This window comes from Lithobates pipiens, unplaced genomic scaffold, assembly GCF_037356315.1.
Source record: "Lithobates pipiens isolate NorthernLeopardFrog02 unplaced genomic scaffold, aLitPip1_a1.2 Scaffold_23, whole genome shotgun sequence".
In the NCBI taxonomy this organism is placed as follows: domain Eukaryota; kingdom Metazoa; phylum Chordata; class Amphibia; order Anura; family Ranidae; genus Lithobates; species Lithobates pipiens.
The window spans coordinates 231878731-231894633 of NW_027507785.1; the positions used below are offsets into that span (position 1 = coordinate 231878731).

A 15903-nucleotide genomic window follows, 5' to 3' on the forward strand; every position below is an offset into this window, starting at 1 on the left:
GGACCAGCAGAGACGCGCAGTGCGACTCGCGCATGCGCAGTAGGGAGCCGGGCAGTGAAGCCGCAATGCTTCACTTCCCGATTCCCTGACAGAGGATGGTGGCGGGGGCAGCAGAGAGACGAACGATTGCTCGTCATCTGCCGCCGACATCGCTGGACCCTGGGACAGGTAAGTGTCAATTTATTAAAAGTCAGCAGCTGCAATATTTTTTTTTTCCTTCACATATACAAAACATCATAATACTTAATACACATCAGCTTTTTCTTTTTTTCTTCTTCCCTTCTTTAAAAAAGAAAGGAAAAAAAAAAACACAATGATAAATCACTATTACAAAGCTTATATCTCATTACAATAATTCTTATCCTCTATATTCCGTGTTGCCTTATTTAACGTCAGTTTATCCCTGTCCCCTCCCCCTCCCTTCTCCAGCACCCACCCTCCCTCCTTAGCATTACAATTCTACTGCACTTTTTCCTTCCCTGCATTTAAGGTATTTACTGGTATTTTGGATTAAAAACTACCTTGCCTCTTTTTCTTTTTTCTTTTGATTTAAACTTCTCTCTCTCCTACTCCTTTCTAATCTATAGGGTATCCCATCTCATTTGCCCAGGGCCTCCATATTTTTTTAAACTCTTTAAAATTACCCCTTTTTACATATACTGTCTTCTCTTTCCATATTAATTCACTGATGACTTGGGTCCATTCACTCACCAAGGGGGCCCTCTCCGCCTGCCATCTTTGAGCAATTATTCTACGAGCTTGAAATAGACAGCGTATAACTGCCATCGTAGTACATTTTTGTTCTCCCGGCTCCTTCCTATAGCCCAGCACACAAAGTATCGGGTCCATTTTCAATTCTACCTCAATGATTTTATTAATAGTTTCCACTACACCTCTCCAATGTGCATAAGGTCTCCCTGTCTCCGGCATCTAGGGCAACTGTCATCGGCTTTCCTACCAAACAAATAAAGTCTCTGAGGTGTATAATAAGCCCTGCGTACTAGCATCAGATGTGAGATTTTTTGTGAGGGAGAAACCGATGTCATTGGCCCCAGCTCCATTATTCTCCTCCACTGCTCATCTGATATTTTCCTAATATCCTCTTCCCACCTCCTCTTTAGGTTCGGGTGATCAATTTCCTGATTAAGATTCATACATAGCTGATTATATATTACGGATATACACCCACTAACCTTGTCCATTGTAAGTACCTTCCGAAGTAGAGGGGTTTTATCCCACAGTGGCATATGTACCCCAAACTGTGCTGCTAAAGCGTGTCTCAACTGTAGGTATTTAAAAAATGATTGTTGTGGTATATCATATTCCTTTTTTAGGTCCAGGAATGTCTTTAAGACATTACCATCATATAGTTGGATCAATTTAGTTATGCCCTGCCTTTCCCATATTTTAACCTTCCCTATTGAAAGTAATTCTGGTAAGTTTTTGTTATCCCATAGAGGCATAAATTCTGGCAACCCTGTGTACCCCATTATTATTTTTACCGATTTCCATACTTTACCCACCACCCTAGTTACAGAGTTATTATACTGGAAGGAGTCTGCCCCCAAGACCTCAGCTATGGATTCATGTAGAGCTCCTATCGTCATGATCCCTCCTTTTAGGTTTCTTCCCTGTCTCGAGTCACAACCGGCCAGATGCTGCAGCTGCGCCGCCAGATAATAATTCCTGGGGTGTGGCACCGCCAGGCCCCCTCTGTCTATTGGTAGCTGCAACGTCTGGAGCCGGATCCTAGCCGTACCCTTCTTCCAGATAAGCTCCCGAAAAAGGGTTTCAAGCTTTTTAAACCATTTTTTGCATATCCATACCGGTGCGTTATGTAGGACGTATAGCAATTGAGGCATCCATATCATCTTAATCAAACTACAACGCCCCATCACCGATAACGGGAGCCTGCTCCAGACGTCACATTTTCGCTTAAATTTATTTAGAAGTGGCATTAAGTTTTTGTTAATGTACTGATCAGGGTTTGCTGTCAAGTAATCCTATTTTCTCCAGCACACGCCAGAGATACTTCCACTCTAGGCTATCAAAAGCCTTAGTTACATCCAGAGACATTATGGCTCTTGCCCCCATGTTCTCTGACGGTGTCTGCATATTTAAAAAAGTCCTTCTAATATTCATGCTGGTAGATCTTCCCAGAATGAATCCTGTTTGGTCTGGATGTACTAACTTTGTGATAAATTGATTCAGCCTATTTGATAATACCTTGGCTAAATTTTTTTCATCCGTGTTCAATAACGAAATTGGCCTACATGAGGCCACCTCTAATGGGTCTTTTTCTGCTTTGGGAATCACAATAATAGTTGCTTCTGTCATCGAGACAGGCAATTTCCCCTTCTCCACTGCACCTCTTAATGTCTTATACAACTCTGGAAGCAGCGTCTCCATAATATTTACCGGGAGCCCGTCAGGTCCTGGGGCCTTTTGATTAGCCATCCCGATCACTGCTTGTTGCAACTCAGCAAGGGTTATCGGGGCATCTAATTCTTCCCTCTCCTCCTGAGTGAGAGTCACCATTTCCAAACCCTCCAAAAAACTATCCATTTCCCCTTCCTCCCCCACTCCTTGTGAATGGTACAATTCTCTATAATAATCTCCAAAGGTTTCTACTATCTCCTCACCTCTCAGGGATAGTGCCCCATTCCGGGTTCTAATGCTAGAGATGACAGACGGAGGGGAATTTGTTTTTACCAACTGAGCCAGCATTCTGCCCACCCCCTCCCCTTCCCCAAAGTAACGCTGTTTCTGAAATGTTCGTTTGCCCTCTTTTTTTTTTTTTTTTTTTTTATTACTATCTTATACCCTTGTTGTTTATTTAACCAGATTTTTTGTTTTTTCTGGGGTTGGGTCATTCACATAATTATTTTCGTGCTCTATCAGTTCCTTCCTTATACTCTCCTCTCCTCCTAGATTTTCGCTCAATTCTTGCTATCTGCTGGATCAAAATGCCCCTAAGGAAAGCCTTTAAGGTATCCCATATTACACTAGCTGGGGCGGTACCCGCATTAAACCTTATGAACTCTTGTAATTTTAGAGTAACATCCTCTATGTCCTTTATTAGTTCAAACCAGTACGGGCTAATTTTCCATCCCTCTTGAGTTCTCGTCTCACCCGTATTTATTGCCACCATTAGCAACGAGTGGTCTGAGATCCCTCTGGGCATATATACTATGTCCCTTATATTTTGTGCCATTTCTACGTTTCCTAGGGCCAGCTCTATTCTAGAAAGGGTAGCGTAGGATCCTGAAAAACAGGAGAATTGTTTAACTTTCCGATTTCTCTCTCGCCACAGATCCATTAGCCCCATTTCCTTCAAAAAACAACACAGCCTAGTTTGCCCGTATTCCTGGATCGCACCCTGGGGGGGGCCTGTCCATCTCTTCATCGAGGACTTAATTGAAGTCGCCCAACGCTATAACCGGAACGTCTACTTTATCCCCAATGAATTCCATTAATTTATACAGAACCTCCATTTTAAACGGTGGGGGTATATATACATTTGCCAAAATGCAGCCTCTACCCTCCAATAGCCCATACAAAAGACATATCGCCCCAATTCGTCAATACTGACCTGCCTGCAGGAGAAACTCACCCCATCTTTTATTATCACACTCACTCCTCTTGAGTAAGAGGTGTGTACTGAATGATACTGCTGTTGATATTTCCTGTTTTTTAATTGTGATATAGACATTTTTTAATCTGTATCATCTGTCATAGCGGAAAAGGAAAAAAAAAAAAAAAAAAAAAAAAAAGAGAACCAGCAAGGCAAAAGAGGAATGAACAGCTCGAGTACATGGAGCAAACATACATAATACTTGTAATATACAGACCCTACAGGTACCACCATTTCAAGAGTGCTCCCTTGCCTATTACACCTCCCTTTGGTTATTCCGTGCACTATTTACTTGTAAATTAACTTTAACCCTTATATACATTTCCTTATCAAAGTGCATACTATTATTTATCTTATTCGCCTGTTCAGTTATCGTGCAGTGTTCATTTTTTTTCCTTCATGTGAAACATTTTATACAAACTTCCCTTCCACCCCCTTTCAACCGTACCCCCCTCCCTTCCCTCCCCTTCCTCCACCTTTCAAGGTGCTCCCTGAGGGAGTTTAACGTGACCATAACATCCATACACCTTCTGTTTCCCAATCTCCCATGTGCCACCCCCACTGTCTCCCTTCCGTTATACCTCAGCATATCTTCCAATTCCCACTATTTTTATCTACCAACTTATACCCTCTACCTACCCCTCTAATTTTTTTTCCTTTCCTTTACCTTTCCCTTTCTTCCCACTCTTCCCTCCCCCCGCCAACCTCATCCCTCCCCCTCACTTTCTAAATTCCCTCCCTTTCACCCTGGCTACTCTGCAGGGTCTCCTTATTTGCTTCCAACCATTGTAATGCCCCAGCCGTGGAATCGAAAATCTGAGTCCCACCCAGAGCCATAACACTCAGTCTTGCAGGGTATAAAAGAGTGCATATGTTACTTTATATATCTGCAGGGTGGATTTAATTACACGGAATTCCGCCCTACGTCTCTGCAGTTCCAGAGAATAATCTGGGTAGAGTGAGATCTTCGTGCCTTTGTAGGAGATGTTCCCCATCTCCCTTGCCTTACGCATCAGTGTCACTTTGTCTTTGTAGTTAAAGAACTTCAACAGCATCGGTCTAGGACGGCCTCCGGGGGGCGGGGCTCTAAAGGGAACCCGATGGGCCCGTTCTATCGCAAAAAAGGGTGAAAAACTTTTTCCAAAAAGCTCTATAAGCCAGGTTTCCAGGAATTTTATGGCATCCGGACCTTCGCTTTTCTCTGGTAACCCCATCATCCTGATGTTATCCCTTCGGGATCTGTTTTCTATTTCATCCGTTTTAATAGCATAGCTATCCAGTTGCTTTCTCATGCTCTTCACCTCCGAGTGCATTGGGAGTACATCTTCTAGTTGACTTGTCCTTGTTTCCAACATCGTTGTTCTTTCAACTACTTTTTGAATATCTGGTCGTACTAGTGACAGTTCCTCCTTCATTCCTGTTAACTGGGCAGCCAATTCTCCCAGTGAAGATTTGCATGCATTTACCGCTTGTAAAACATCCTTCAGGGTTGGGGTCTCCTCCACAGAGGGACTAATATTCATGGCAGAATCCAAATCGCATTGGATATCCCCCTGGCTCTTATGACCAGATACTACCACGGCCAGAGTAGATGATTGACCTTGACTTTTTCTATGTGCTGGAGCTCCCTGATGTATTTTTGTTTGCACTGTCGGTCCCCCCTTTGTTGGTGTTTGACCAGGGGTATGGACATACCTCTCTAATTTTGCCGCGGCAGCCGCAGCTGTCTGCTTACTTTTCTCTTTGGAAGAGCGAAGTTGTTGTGACCCCATGCCCTCCTGTTGCCCCTGTTCATCTCCTCGACATATTAACTCAATATCTGATTCAATTGAAAGCGGGGGGGGGGGGGGGAGAAGAAAACCCCCTTCCAAGTTCCAGGAGGGAGAGAGGGGTAAATGGGGGAAAAAAAAAAAAAAAAAAAAAAAAAAACTAGAGACACAGAATATCCCATACGATAATTTCCCCACCCAAAAAAAAAAAAGTTCTTAGTACTGAGGTTATCGAGAGCAATAGTGATTCACTGCTGAGGAAAAAAATGAAAAATTCAGGCTGCTGTACGCTGGTACTTAATAGCAAAATATGGCTGATTTTAAAATTTTCAACTAGATCATCCAGCACAATCTTTGTGAGTCACTATATTATATATATATATATATATATATATATATATATATATATATATATATATATATATATATATATATATATATATATATATATATATATATATAAAAAAGAGAGGCAGGCCAATAAGGAAGTGCTGCTTAATACACTATGAAAAGGGTTCAAGTTCCAGATATCTGCAGCACTTATTTTAGTGGAATATATACAGTTCAATTCAATGCAGTTCAGTATATGCTATAATCTTAGTATCCTCGGCGTCGGACTGTTTAAAATGGATAATAAGGCAGTAAAGAGCCGACCTGTATATTGCTGATTTATCCCGACCGTCTCCCATATACACAGTCCACGTTGGTCAGATCAGGTCCAGCCAGATGAGAGGATTAACAACAACAGGATACCAGACGCCAGTGAGCCCAGGTGCGGTGACTGTCAACCCTTCCCCAAGCTCACCTGGGGGGAACTTCTCCCAGCCTTTCAGTTACCCACACAGGGTGGTTTTCGGGAGTACACCGCAACCGCAGCTCTTCTCACATAGACCGGCGTCTCCACTCCTACACCAGCCGGAAGAGGGACCCCCTAATCGACCTCCCAGGGAATGCCCAGTTGCTCTGTCCTGCCGAGACAGGGCGAGCTGTAGTTTCCGTCCGGACCAGCTGGAGGCATCCCATCACAGACCCACACCCGAGCAGTATGGGGTGGCTGCTGGCCATGGCACACTGTGACAAAGACATCCATAGTCCGGTCAGGTGTGTGCTCACCGGCCGACCCTGGAGCCTGAGAAGCATGTCATGGCCGACCCAGCACGTAGCTAGGGACTGCTCATGCTCGATGGCCAGGTTGGGCAGACTACAACGATCAATATTTATATCAACAGCCGGCTGACAGGGTGAGAGGCTGGATAACAGGAGCAATATCTTGTGCAAAAATACAGAAAAAAAAAATTCCCAGGACTAATGGTCCTGGCAGGGAGCCTAGGTCCTTCTTCACTAGGCAGAAAAAAAAACTGAGCTCCAGGAAGCAGGCTGAGGGGTTATAGCCAGACCACCCCCTGGGCGGAACTGTACAGTTCGGTTTTCACATTACACGTTCTGCCTAGTTCTCTCCTGAAGGTGGCGTGATAACCCTTTGGTCAAGCTTTAATGGAGCTGTGTCCTTCAATGACTGAAAGAAAAATGGATAGGAGGCACTGGGACCCTGAGAATTCTTTGTGCGATTGCTTTGTATCCTTATTATTGTTACAAAGTATTGCAGTAAAGGTGCAGTTATAAGGATGCTGAATATTGGGCTGGCAGCATCTATACACTGTATGGCCAGGGTTAGCAACCCGTCGATTAGCGATCTACCTGTTGATTGCAGTAAGCCGGCGTGTAGATAACAAACAGGGCTGTACTTCCCCCCTCTGCCTCCGCAGTTCACCTTTAAATAGAGCGGAGTGAAAGACAAAACAGTGCTGGATGGAGGGCGGGAGCACAGGAGCTGCTTTAGTTAACTTTGCAAGTTAAAGCGGGAGTCCGCCGTGTTTTTTTTTTTTTTTTTTAAGCCAGCAGCTACAATTACTGCAGCTGCAGACTTTTAAAATAATGACACTTACCCGCCCAGCGCGCCCGATGTCGGCACCCGAAGCCGATCTCTCAATCGTCTCTCGGGTGCTGCCGCTGCCATTTTTGGTATGGGTATGGGAATGGCCTTGCGGCTTCATTTCCCGGTTCCCTACTGCGCATGCGCGAGTCGCACTGCGCAATAAGGATGGCCCCCGCTGTCTCTGGGATCCGTGTGTTTCCCAGCAGACAGCGGGGGACCTTCGGAAAGGGGCGTAGATTCTGCGGAAAGGGGCGTACCTTCTGCAGATATCTATGCCGGAAGTGGGTGCAGATACCTGTACTGTACAGGTACCTGCACCCCCTCCCCCCTGAAAGGTGCCAATTGTGGCGCCGGAGGGGGGGGGGTTCCAATGACCTGAAGCTCCACTTTAGGGTGGACCTTCGCTTTAACCAGCAGGTGATTGGTTGTTGGTGGCCTTACCAATCATCAGCTTGTTAACCTGAACAGTTAAGTCTGACAGCTTCCGCTCTCATCCTCCATCCAGCACTATGCTGTCTCTCACTCCACACTGATGTACAGCCAGTGTAAGGTAGGAGAAAGCTACCTACACATGGCTGTGTGTTATGAAGGGAGCAAATGTCCCTACTTGTGGGGGTCAGAGAGCAATACTTTGGGGTAGGGGGGATGATTCAAAGGAAACAGCTATGGTGAGGGGGGGGGGGGCACAGAGGACACCCCTGTGAAGGGGTGAAGGAGTGATTTGAAGCAGGACAGAAGACACTAGTGTGGCACTGTGCTGTGCTTTATGCCGGCTTTTCATTTAGGGTTTGGAGGTTTTTTTTTTTAAATGGGTGACGATGACGCACATCCCTACTATTAGTTATTCCATGACCTGGATAAACAGGAACCTTTATAGGAGATGCAAAGATTGCTGAGGAGTTGCAGGTTGCTTGAGCATGGTTTTATTTTTATTTTTTTATTACAAAAACTGAAGGAAAGTAGGTGGCCAAAAAACAAAAAAAAAACAAACACACACACACACACACCAAAAACCGAGACGTGCATAAATCCTCTTACCCGTTACCTGGTACCAGCAGTATATATTTTTTTTTTTTTTTTTTTTTTTTTTACTGCCACACTGCTATTCTTCCAACCACTTCAACATTATGCATATTGTTGCAGCACGTGTGCACTGCAACCACGAATCAATGAAAGCGATATTAAACCCACAAAATGTTATAAAATTGCAGCTTACCAGTCATTAGATGTGGTGGCTAGGTTGTTTTGTTTTATAATTTTCCTCTGCTTCCCCAGGTGATCTGGCCAGTAAAACACCTCCTATATTATACAGACACCACTCTAGGTGAAGGAGTATGGGGTGGGGGGCTGTTAGAAATACTAGCAGATTTAAATACAGTAACCATTGAAGCTGAACTCCAGCTAATACTATATATAAAGCAGGTACAGCAGTTTTTCCCCCTTTTGGGATAAAGGTTTTACATAAATAAAAGTTGATAATTGGAAGCACCCCTTCCAGTGTCTCATACCTGTAAAATCGCAAGAGAGTTTTTCTATTGAAAGACAGACATACTGGCTGGATCACCAAATGAAAATAGAAGAAAGCCAAAAAAATAAAAAAAAAAGTAAAACTAATACAGATACTGCACCTATGATTTGGTAAGCTATAACATAATAAATGTTTGCTTTTGGGTTTAAAGGAGAAGTTCACTTTTGGAACATATAGCATGCTTCATTCGATTTTAGGAACGTGTAACATGTTGCGGCATCTGCAGCCTCTTTCCCCTGATCCCCCCTCCCTGTGACAGCAAGCTGGGGATCTTCTCCCTGCACCGCTGTCACAATTTGACAACAGTGTGGCCATGCAGAGCTCTGCCCATATGGCCGCGTCATTTATTCAGTTTCCTGTGCATTGCAGCTGCTCCCAGATAGCAGTCAGCCCATAAGACTCTGGAAAGTCTGCAGGAGCTGGACATTGCACCCGTGATCTGCCGATAGCAAGTGTAATGTTCTGCAGGCTTCTTCTTCAAAAAAAAAAAAAAAATAATTGCACTTTTTTTTACCTGTAAGCCTTTCCAAATCATGTTCAATCAACTGAATTTACCATGAGCGGACTCCAATTAAGGTGAACAAACATCTCAGCAACAATCAAGAGAAATGGGAGGCACCTAAACTCAATTTCAAATGTTGTTGCAAAGGGTCTGAATATTGTGAGATTTCAGTTTTTCCTTCTTCATACATTCGCAAACAATTCTAAAATTAGGTTTACACTTTGTCATTATGGGCCACAGAGTGTGGATTAATTCGAAAAAAAATGAAAACAACTGTAGTATCAGGCTGCAACACAACAAACTTTAAAAAAGTGAAGGGGGTATGACTACTTTACGAATAGACTTGTACAACAGACCTCATCTCATTAGAGGTAATGCCTTTGTACACAGCAGATTTTTTTTTCTTTTTACTGGAGTTCTGCTTTAAACTCACTTTGTAGCAGAGTTCTATATGTCATTGGAGCTTTAACACCGTCCTTACTTCTGTAGTGCATGTTAAATGTTGTTCTGTCAACAACTAGAAGTATGCTATGCTTTGAAAAAACAAAAAAGGGTTTCTACAGACACAATCACCTGACAGCAGAGTTGCCACCGTCAGTTACATTTCTCACACTTCATCACAGCAGATGCTATTCTTTTACACAGCACTTCTAAAAATGTCACTGCTGTCACACAGCTGACAAAGACAAATGGAATTTACAAAAAGTGGCATGGAATACAATCCCTAGTGTCAACCACAAGGGTGACCCGGTCAGCTCTGCACTAGCCTTTGAACACTTGAAGCTAATACAACACTACATTTGTTTGAAAAAAATTCAAATAACTAAAAGATTAACTGTACTTCTGTTGAGAAAAAAAATAAATAAACACATTCCCCTCTGGGTAATCTATGTACATTGTGGGGATTTTAAACTTTGTTGCAGAGTCCTACCTTTTGTTATTCTGAATGAATAGCTGTTAGACCCCATTCACACCTGAAGCTACAAAACGCTGGAGGGGAAAAAATACATTATTCTCAATGGAGATGGTTCACATCTCCACTCCAAGTCACCTGAAGGCCTACGCCTGAAGCTCAAACAAGTTCCGGACCCTTTTTTGTTGCGCGAATCGGGCTGATTTGGGCGTTTTCATTCCCATAGAAACTAATGGAAACGCTCGATTCGAGCGTTTAGCGCGACAACGAGCGTTTCTATGGGCGTTTTGACGCTGTATCTGCAATGCTTAACATTGGTGACCTTTTGCCCTGCACAAATTCGCGACAAAACGCGGTAAAAAACGCCGCAATCACGGTAAAAACGCCGCGAATCGCGGTAAAAAACGACGCAAAAAACGCTTGAAAAAGCTACGCTCAGGTGTGAATGCAGCCTTAGTCACTGTGGAAAGTGAATCTGTATGGGAGTGGTTTTATAAATATCAGTTAGCTGCTGCACCTGCAGGGCTATAATGGGGAAAGTGGAATGGTCTGCATCCCTTTGTATGCAATTTCCCTTTGGGGTATATCACCAAAAATTAGATTTTTGTTGCAGGGGATGCTCAAAATCAAATTTGTATTTTAGTGCAGACTTCTGGGAAAAATAGCAAGCCAATCAATCACACAAAAAGGAAATTTAATTTTCATGGGAAGTTCTGTACACAGATGGTGTACAGAAAACCTGCAGGTAGCCATATGGCTTTGAACTGCAAACAAAATAGGTCATCTTTAACCACTTGCCGACTGTCTAATTGTACATCATGTTTTTGACGTTAAATACTGGGGTTATGGCTGAAGCTAGATGCCATAAGCTCAGATTTATTTATTTTTTTAGTTAGATGGCTTTCTGATAAAAGGGATCCCAGCCGCTGATTTGCCGCGAGAAGTGCCCTCTCCCTGATTGTTTGAGCTCACTGGAGCTGGGAAACTACAGTGTGACATAAAATATTGCAACGACTGCCATTTTATTCTCTAGGGTCTCTGCTAAAAAAAAAAAAAAAAAAAAAAAAAAAAAAAAAAAACAAACAAACAAACAAACAAACAAACAAACACACACACACACACACACACACACACACACACACACAGACACACAACACATTTGGTTTTAACTTGCAAGCAAAAAAGTGTCGTGTGGTTAACAACATTCAATTACAATACAACTTACAAAAAAGGTAGGACTGTCAAAAAAAAAAAAAAAAAAAAAAAAAAACATCAAATTTCTTCATAAATTTTGCCGAAAATGTATTCTGCTATATGTTTTTGATAATCACTTGTGGACCACCCACCGCACAGACGCTCTGTGCCAGATGACGTATGATCCGACGCTTCCGGGTCTGGGGCACGCGCCACTCCGCTCAGATTCTACACAACGGGAGCTGATGGGCGGATACGGCAGACGGTTCTCTGGCGCCCGCCGATTCTATGGTACACCTCCACAATGGCAGTCTGCCTATGTAAACAGCGCAGATTGCCATTCTATGGAGTACCGAAGGCATGGATCCTGTGTTCCTGTAAAATAGAAACACTGATCCAGGTCTTCCACTAGTAAATCAACCCCCCCACTACACTGAAACAGACTAGGCACACAGTTAATCCTTTGATCGCCCCCAAGGTTAACCCCTTCCCTGCCAGTGTCATTTAGCACTAATCACTATATTCAGGTCACTGATCCCCAAAAAGTGTCCGATTTGTCCGCTGCAATATCGCAGTCCCACTATAAGTTGCTGATCGTCTCTCTCTCTCAAAACGTTTGCACAAAATCAATATACACCAATTCGATTTTTTTTTTTTTTTTTACCAAAAATATGTAGCAGAATACATATTGGTCTAAATTGAATAAATTTGATTGTTTACACTTTTATTGGATATGTTTTATAGCAGAAAGTTTTCAACCTAAATTTTATTTGGGTACAGTGTCACTCAACCACGCAATTGTCAGTTAAAGTAACGCAGTGCCGTATCGCAAAAAATGGCCTGGTCGTGAAAAGGGGTAAACCTTTCCGATGGTCAAGGGGAAGAAAAAAAAAAAATTCCAATAAGTGTATACCGATTGGTTTGTGTGAAAGTTATAGCACCTACAAAACGATGGTATATACAACAGGTAAAATAAGTACTGAACATTTTTCTAGGTAAATATATTTCTAAAAAGGTGCTACTGACATGAAATTTTCAGCACATGTCTAACAACCCATGCAATCCATACAAAGAAACTAAAAGAAATAAGCTCAGAAATTAAGTTAATGACACATGGGGAAAATAAATAAATAATAAAAAAATAAAAAAAACCACAAACAAACGCACACACACACACTTCAAATTGTTTTTTTTTTGGACACCGCGCTGGTCCTGAGGAGCTGCGGGCAGGAGTTTTTAGGCGAGGCCATGGCTTCGGCCTAGTCTGCGGCATCTGGTCTCGCGGACTAGGCCGAAGTCGCGGCCTTGCCTAAAAACTCCTGCCCGCAGCACCTCAGGGCTGTCCTGGTGGAAAAAAAAAAAAAAAATCGATTTGCTGAAATTTTGAATAGATTTGACCTCTCAACTCGATTCAAGATTTAAATCGATTTTTCCCACAGCCCTAGAACACGCCAACTAAAATCTAGTTAATACTTCGTACAAAATACTTTGTTGGTAATGACAGCTTCAAGACACTTTCTGTATGGAGAATCTAGTCGCTTGCATTGCTCAGGTGTGATTTTGGCCCATTCTTCCAGTCTTCAAATCTTAAAGGTTCCATGAGCCTCTTCTATGAACTCTGATCTTTAGCTCTTTCCATAGATTTTCTATTGGAATTAAGTCAGGTAAATGGCTGGGTCATTCTAGCAGTTTTATTTTCTTTGAAACCAATTGAGTTTCCTTGGCTTTGTGTTTGGGATCATTGTCTTGCTGAAATTCCACCCTGGTATCTTCATCATCCTGGTAGACGGCAGCAGATATTTTATTAAGAATGTCTTGGTGCATTTTTCCATTCATCCTTCTTTCAAAGATATGAAGTTTGCAGTACCGGATGCAGAAAAACAGCCCCAAACCATGAGGTTCCCACCTCCAAACCTCACTGTTATGGTTATTTGTGGGGTGATGTGCAGTGCCATTTGACCTCCAAACATGTGGTGTATTAATTATGGCATCCAAAGAGTTCAATTTTGGTCTCATCTGACTATATTCTCCCAGTATTTTACAGGCTTGTCTAAACATTGTGCAGCAAACTGTAAACAAGCTTCAACATGCTTTTTCTTCAGCAATGGAGTCTTGCGTGGTGAGTGTGCACACAGGACATGGTGGTTGAGTGCATTACTTATTGTTGTCTTGAAACAATTGTGCCAATTCCATGTCTTTCTGAAGCTCTCCACAAGTGGTCCTTGGCTCTTGGGCTCATCTGATAGTTAATTTCACTCTTCTGTCAGAAATTTTGCAAAGAAGCACTTGGTCGTGGCTGGTATATGGTGAAATGATGCGTTTTCCACTTCTGGATCATGGCCCCAACAGTGCTCACTGGAACATTCAGAAGTTTAGAAATCCTTCTGTAACCAACGCCATTGGTATGCTTTGCACCAATAAGGTTGTAAAGGCCTTGAGAGAGATCTTTGCCTTTACCCATCATGAGATGTTTGTGTGACACCTTTTTATAGGCCATCAGTTGAGACTGAACCAGCATCAATAGCATCTTTAGAAATATATTTACCAAGAAAAATGGTGACATGTTCAATACTCATTTTACCCACTATATACTGGGATTTTTATATACTGCTAATGGTCAACGACTTCTAGAGAGACTGCGGCAGCCAATCTGACAATGGGGGGGCCACAGTTTTTATTTTTTATTTTGTATGCATGGGGGGGGGGTTTGTGCATTTTTTTTTTTTTTTTTTTTTTTTATTGCTGGCATTCACAAGTCGCATTTGTATCATGCAGGTCTGACTTTCATGCGACTTTTGAGGGTTTACATTCATTGAAGTCTATGGACCTCAAAATTGCATGAAAGTCCGACCAAAATAGTGCCGGACCAGGTCAGCAGTTACTCACAGATTGCAGCATCAACCCAGGTAGCCACTGGGTAGTGTAAAGTTTGCAGTGTGCAGGCTCCACCATCACACTGCTAAAGTGTCAATCCAAGACAGCACACCTGGATAGGTCTGTATGTGTCCCAAGTTGCTCCTTTGGCAGTGTGATGGGTTGAAGCCTGCGCACTACAAACAATACACTACCCAGTGTCTCCCACGAAAGCTTTTCCCCAGGCATAGACTCCTCACAACAGGAACTGTCCTCAAAAAGTGGGGACGAATAGCAACCTTAGCCTAGAACCTGTAAATCCACAACAACTTAAGATAACCTTTGCCTGATCTGAATAATGGTTAAAATGCATCCAAAGTCACAGCACAAGTACCTTGATAAAGAATTTGCAGTAGTCTCTCTTCAGAACATAGACAGCAACTTCTTTCAACCCTTCCATTCCATACATGTCAGCGATAGAGAGAATCTGACTGCAAGAGAAAAGAAGACATAGTTTACTTTCAATCTTTTTGATTGAATTTTCAAATAACCAAAGAGCTCCCTTAGGCCGGGAGTAAAAAACAGGTCAGGGACCTAAATATCATCTACAGCAGTAATACACCAGATCATCATAACAAAAAACAAACAATAAGCTTGGAGTCAGAAGAGGTTGCTTGCATGTGGAGTGACAATTATTTAAGGTAGTAGAACATCAAAATATAAAAGCAAATAAAATCAGTTAAACAAAAGTGCTCATTAACCACTTTCAGACCGGACCATTTTGCTGGTAAATGACCAGAGGTCTTTTTACACTTTGGCACTGCGCTGCTTTAACTGGTAATTGCGCGGTCATGCAATGTTGTACCCAAACAAAATTTGCGTCCTTTTCTTCCCACAAATAGAGCTTTCTTTTGATGGTATTTGATTGCCTCTGCGATTTTTATTTTTTGCGATATAAACGTAAAAAGACCGCAAATTTTGAAAAAAAATGATATTTTCTACTTTTTGTTATTAGAAAAATCCAATAAACTCAATTTTAGTCATACATTTAGGCCAAAATGTATTCAGCCACATGTCTTTGGTAAAAAAAAAGTCAATAATTGTATATTTATTGGTTTGCGCAAAAGTTGTCACATCTACAAACTAAGGTACGTTTTCTGGAATTTACGCAGCTTTTAGTTTACGACTGCCTATCTCATTTCTTGAGGTGCTAAAATGGCAGGGCAGTACAAAACCCCCCCAAATGACCCCATTTTGGAAAGTAGACCCCCTAAGGAAATTGATAAGAGGCATGTTGAGCCCATTGAATATTTTATTTTTTTGCCTCAAGCGATTGAATAATGACAAAAAAATATATATATATTTTTTTTTTTACACAAAGTTGTCACTAAATGATATATTGCTCACACATGCTATGGGCGTATGTGAAATGACACCCCAAAATAAATTCTGCTGCTTCTCCTGAGTACGGGGATACCACATATGTGGGACTTTTTGGGAGCCTAGCCGCGTACAGGGCCCCGAAAACCAAGCACCGCCTTCAGGCTTTCTAAGGGCATAAATATTTGACTTCA

At 42.3% G+C, this 15903-nt stretch overlaps 1 protein-coding gene across 2 annotated transcripts in view; it reads right to left on the minus strand.

Annotated features, from left to right (window-relative positions):
- BTBD8 (BTB domain containing 8) overlaps positions 1 to 15903 on the minus strand; it is a 172865-nt gene that overhangs the window by 94716 nt on the left and 62246 nt on the right. For both annotated transcript variants that reach the window (XM_077452921.1, XM_077452922.1), the window contains one exon: positions 14724 to 14820. In XM_077452921.1, coding sequence (XP_077309047.1) covers positions 14724 to 14820 — 97 coding nt within the window. The remainder of the gene's footprint in view (positions 1 to 14723; positions 14821 to 15903) is intronic.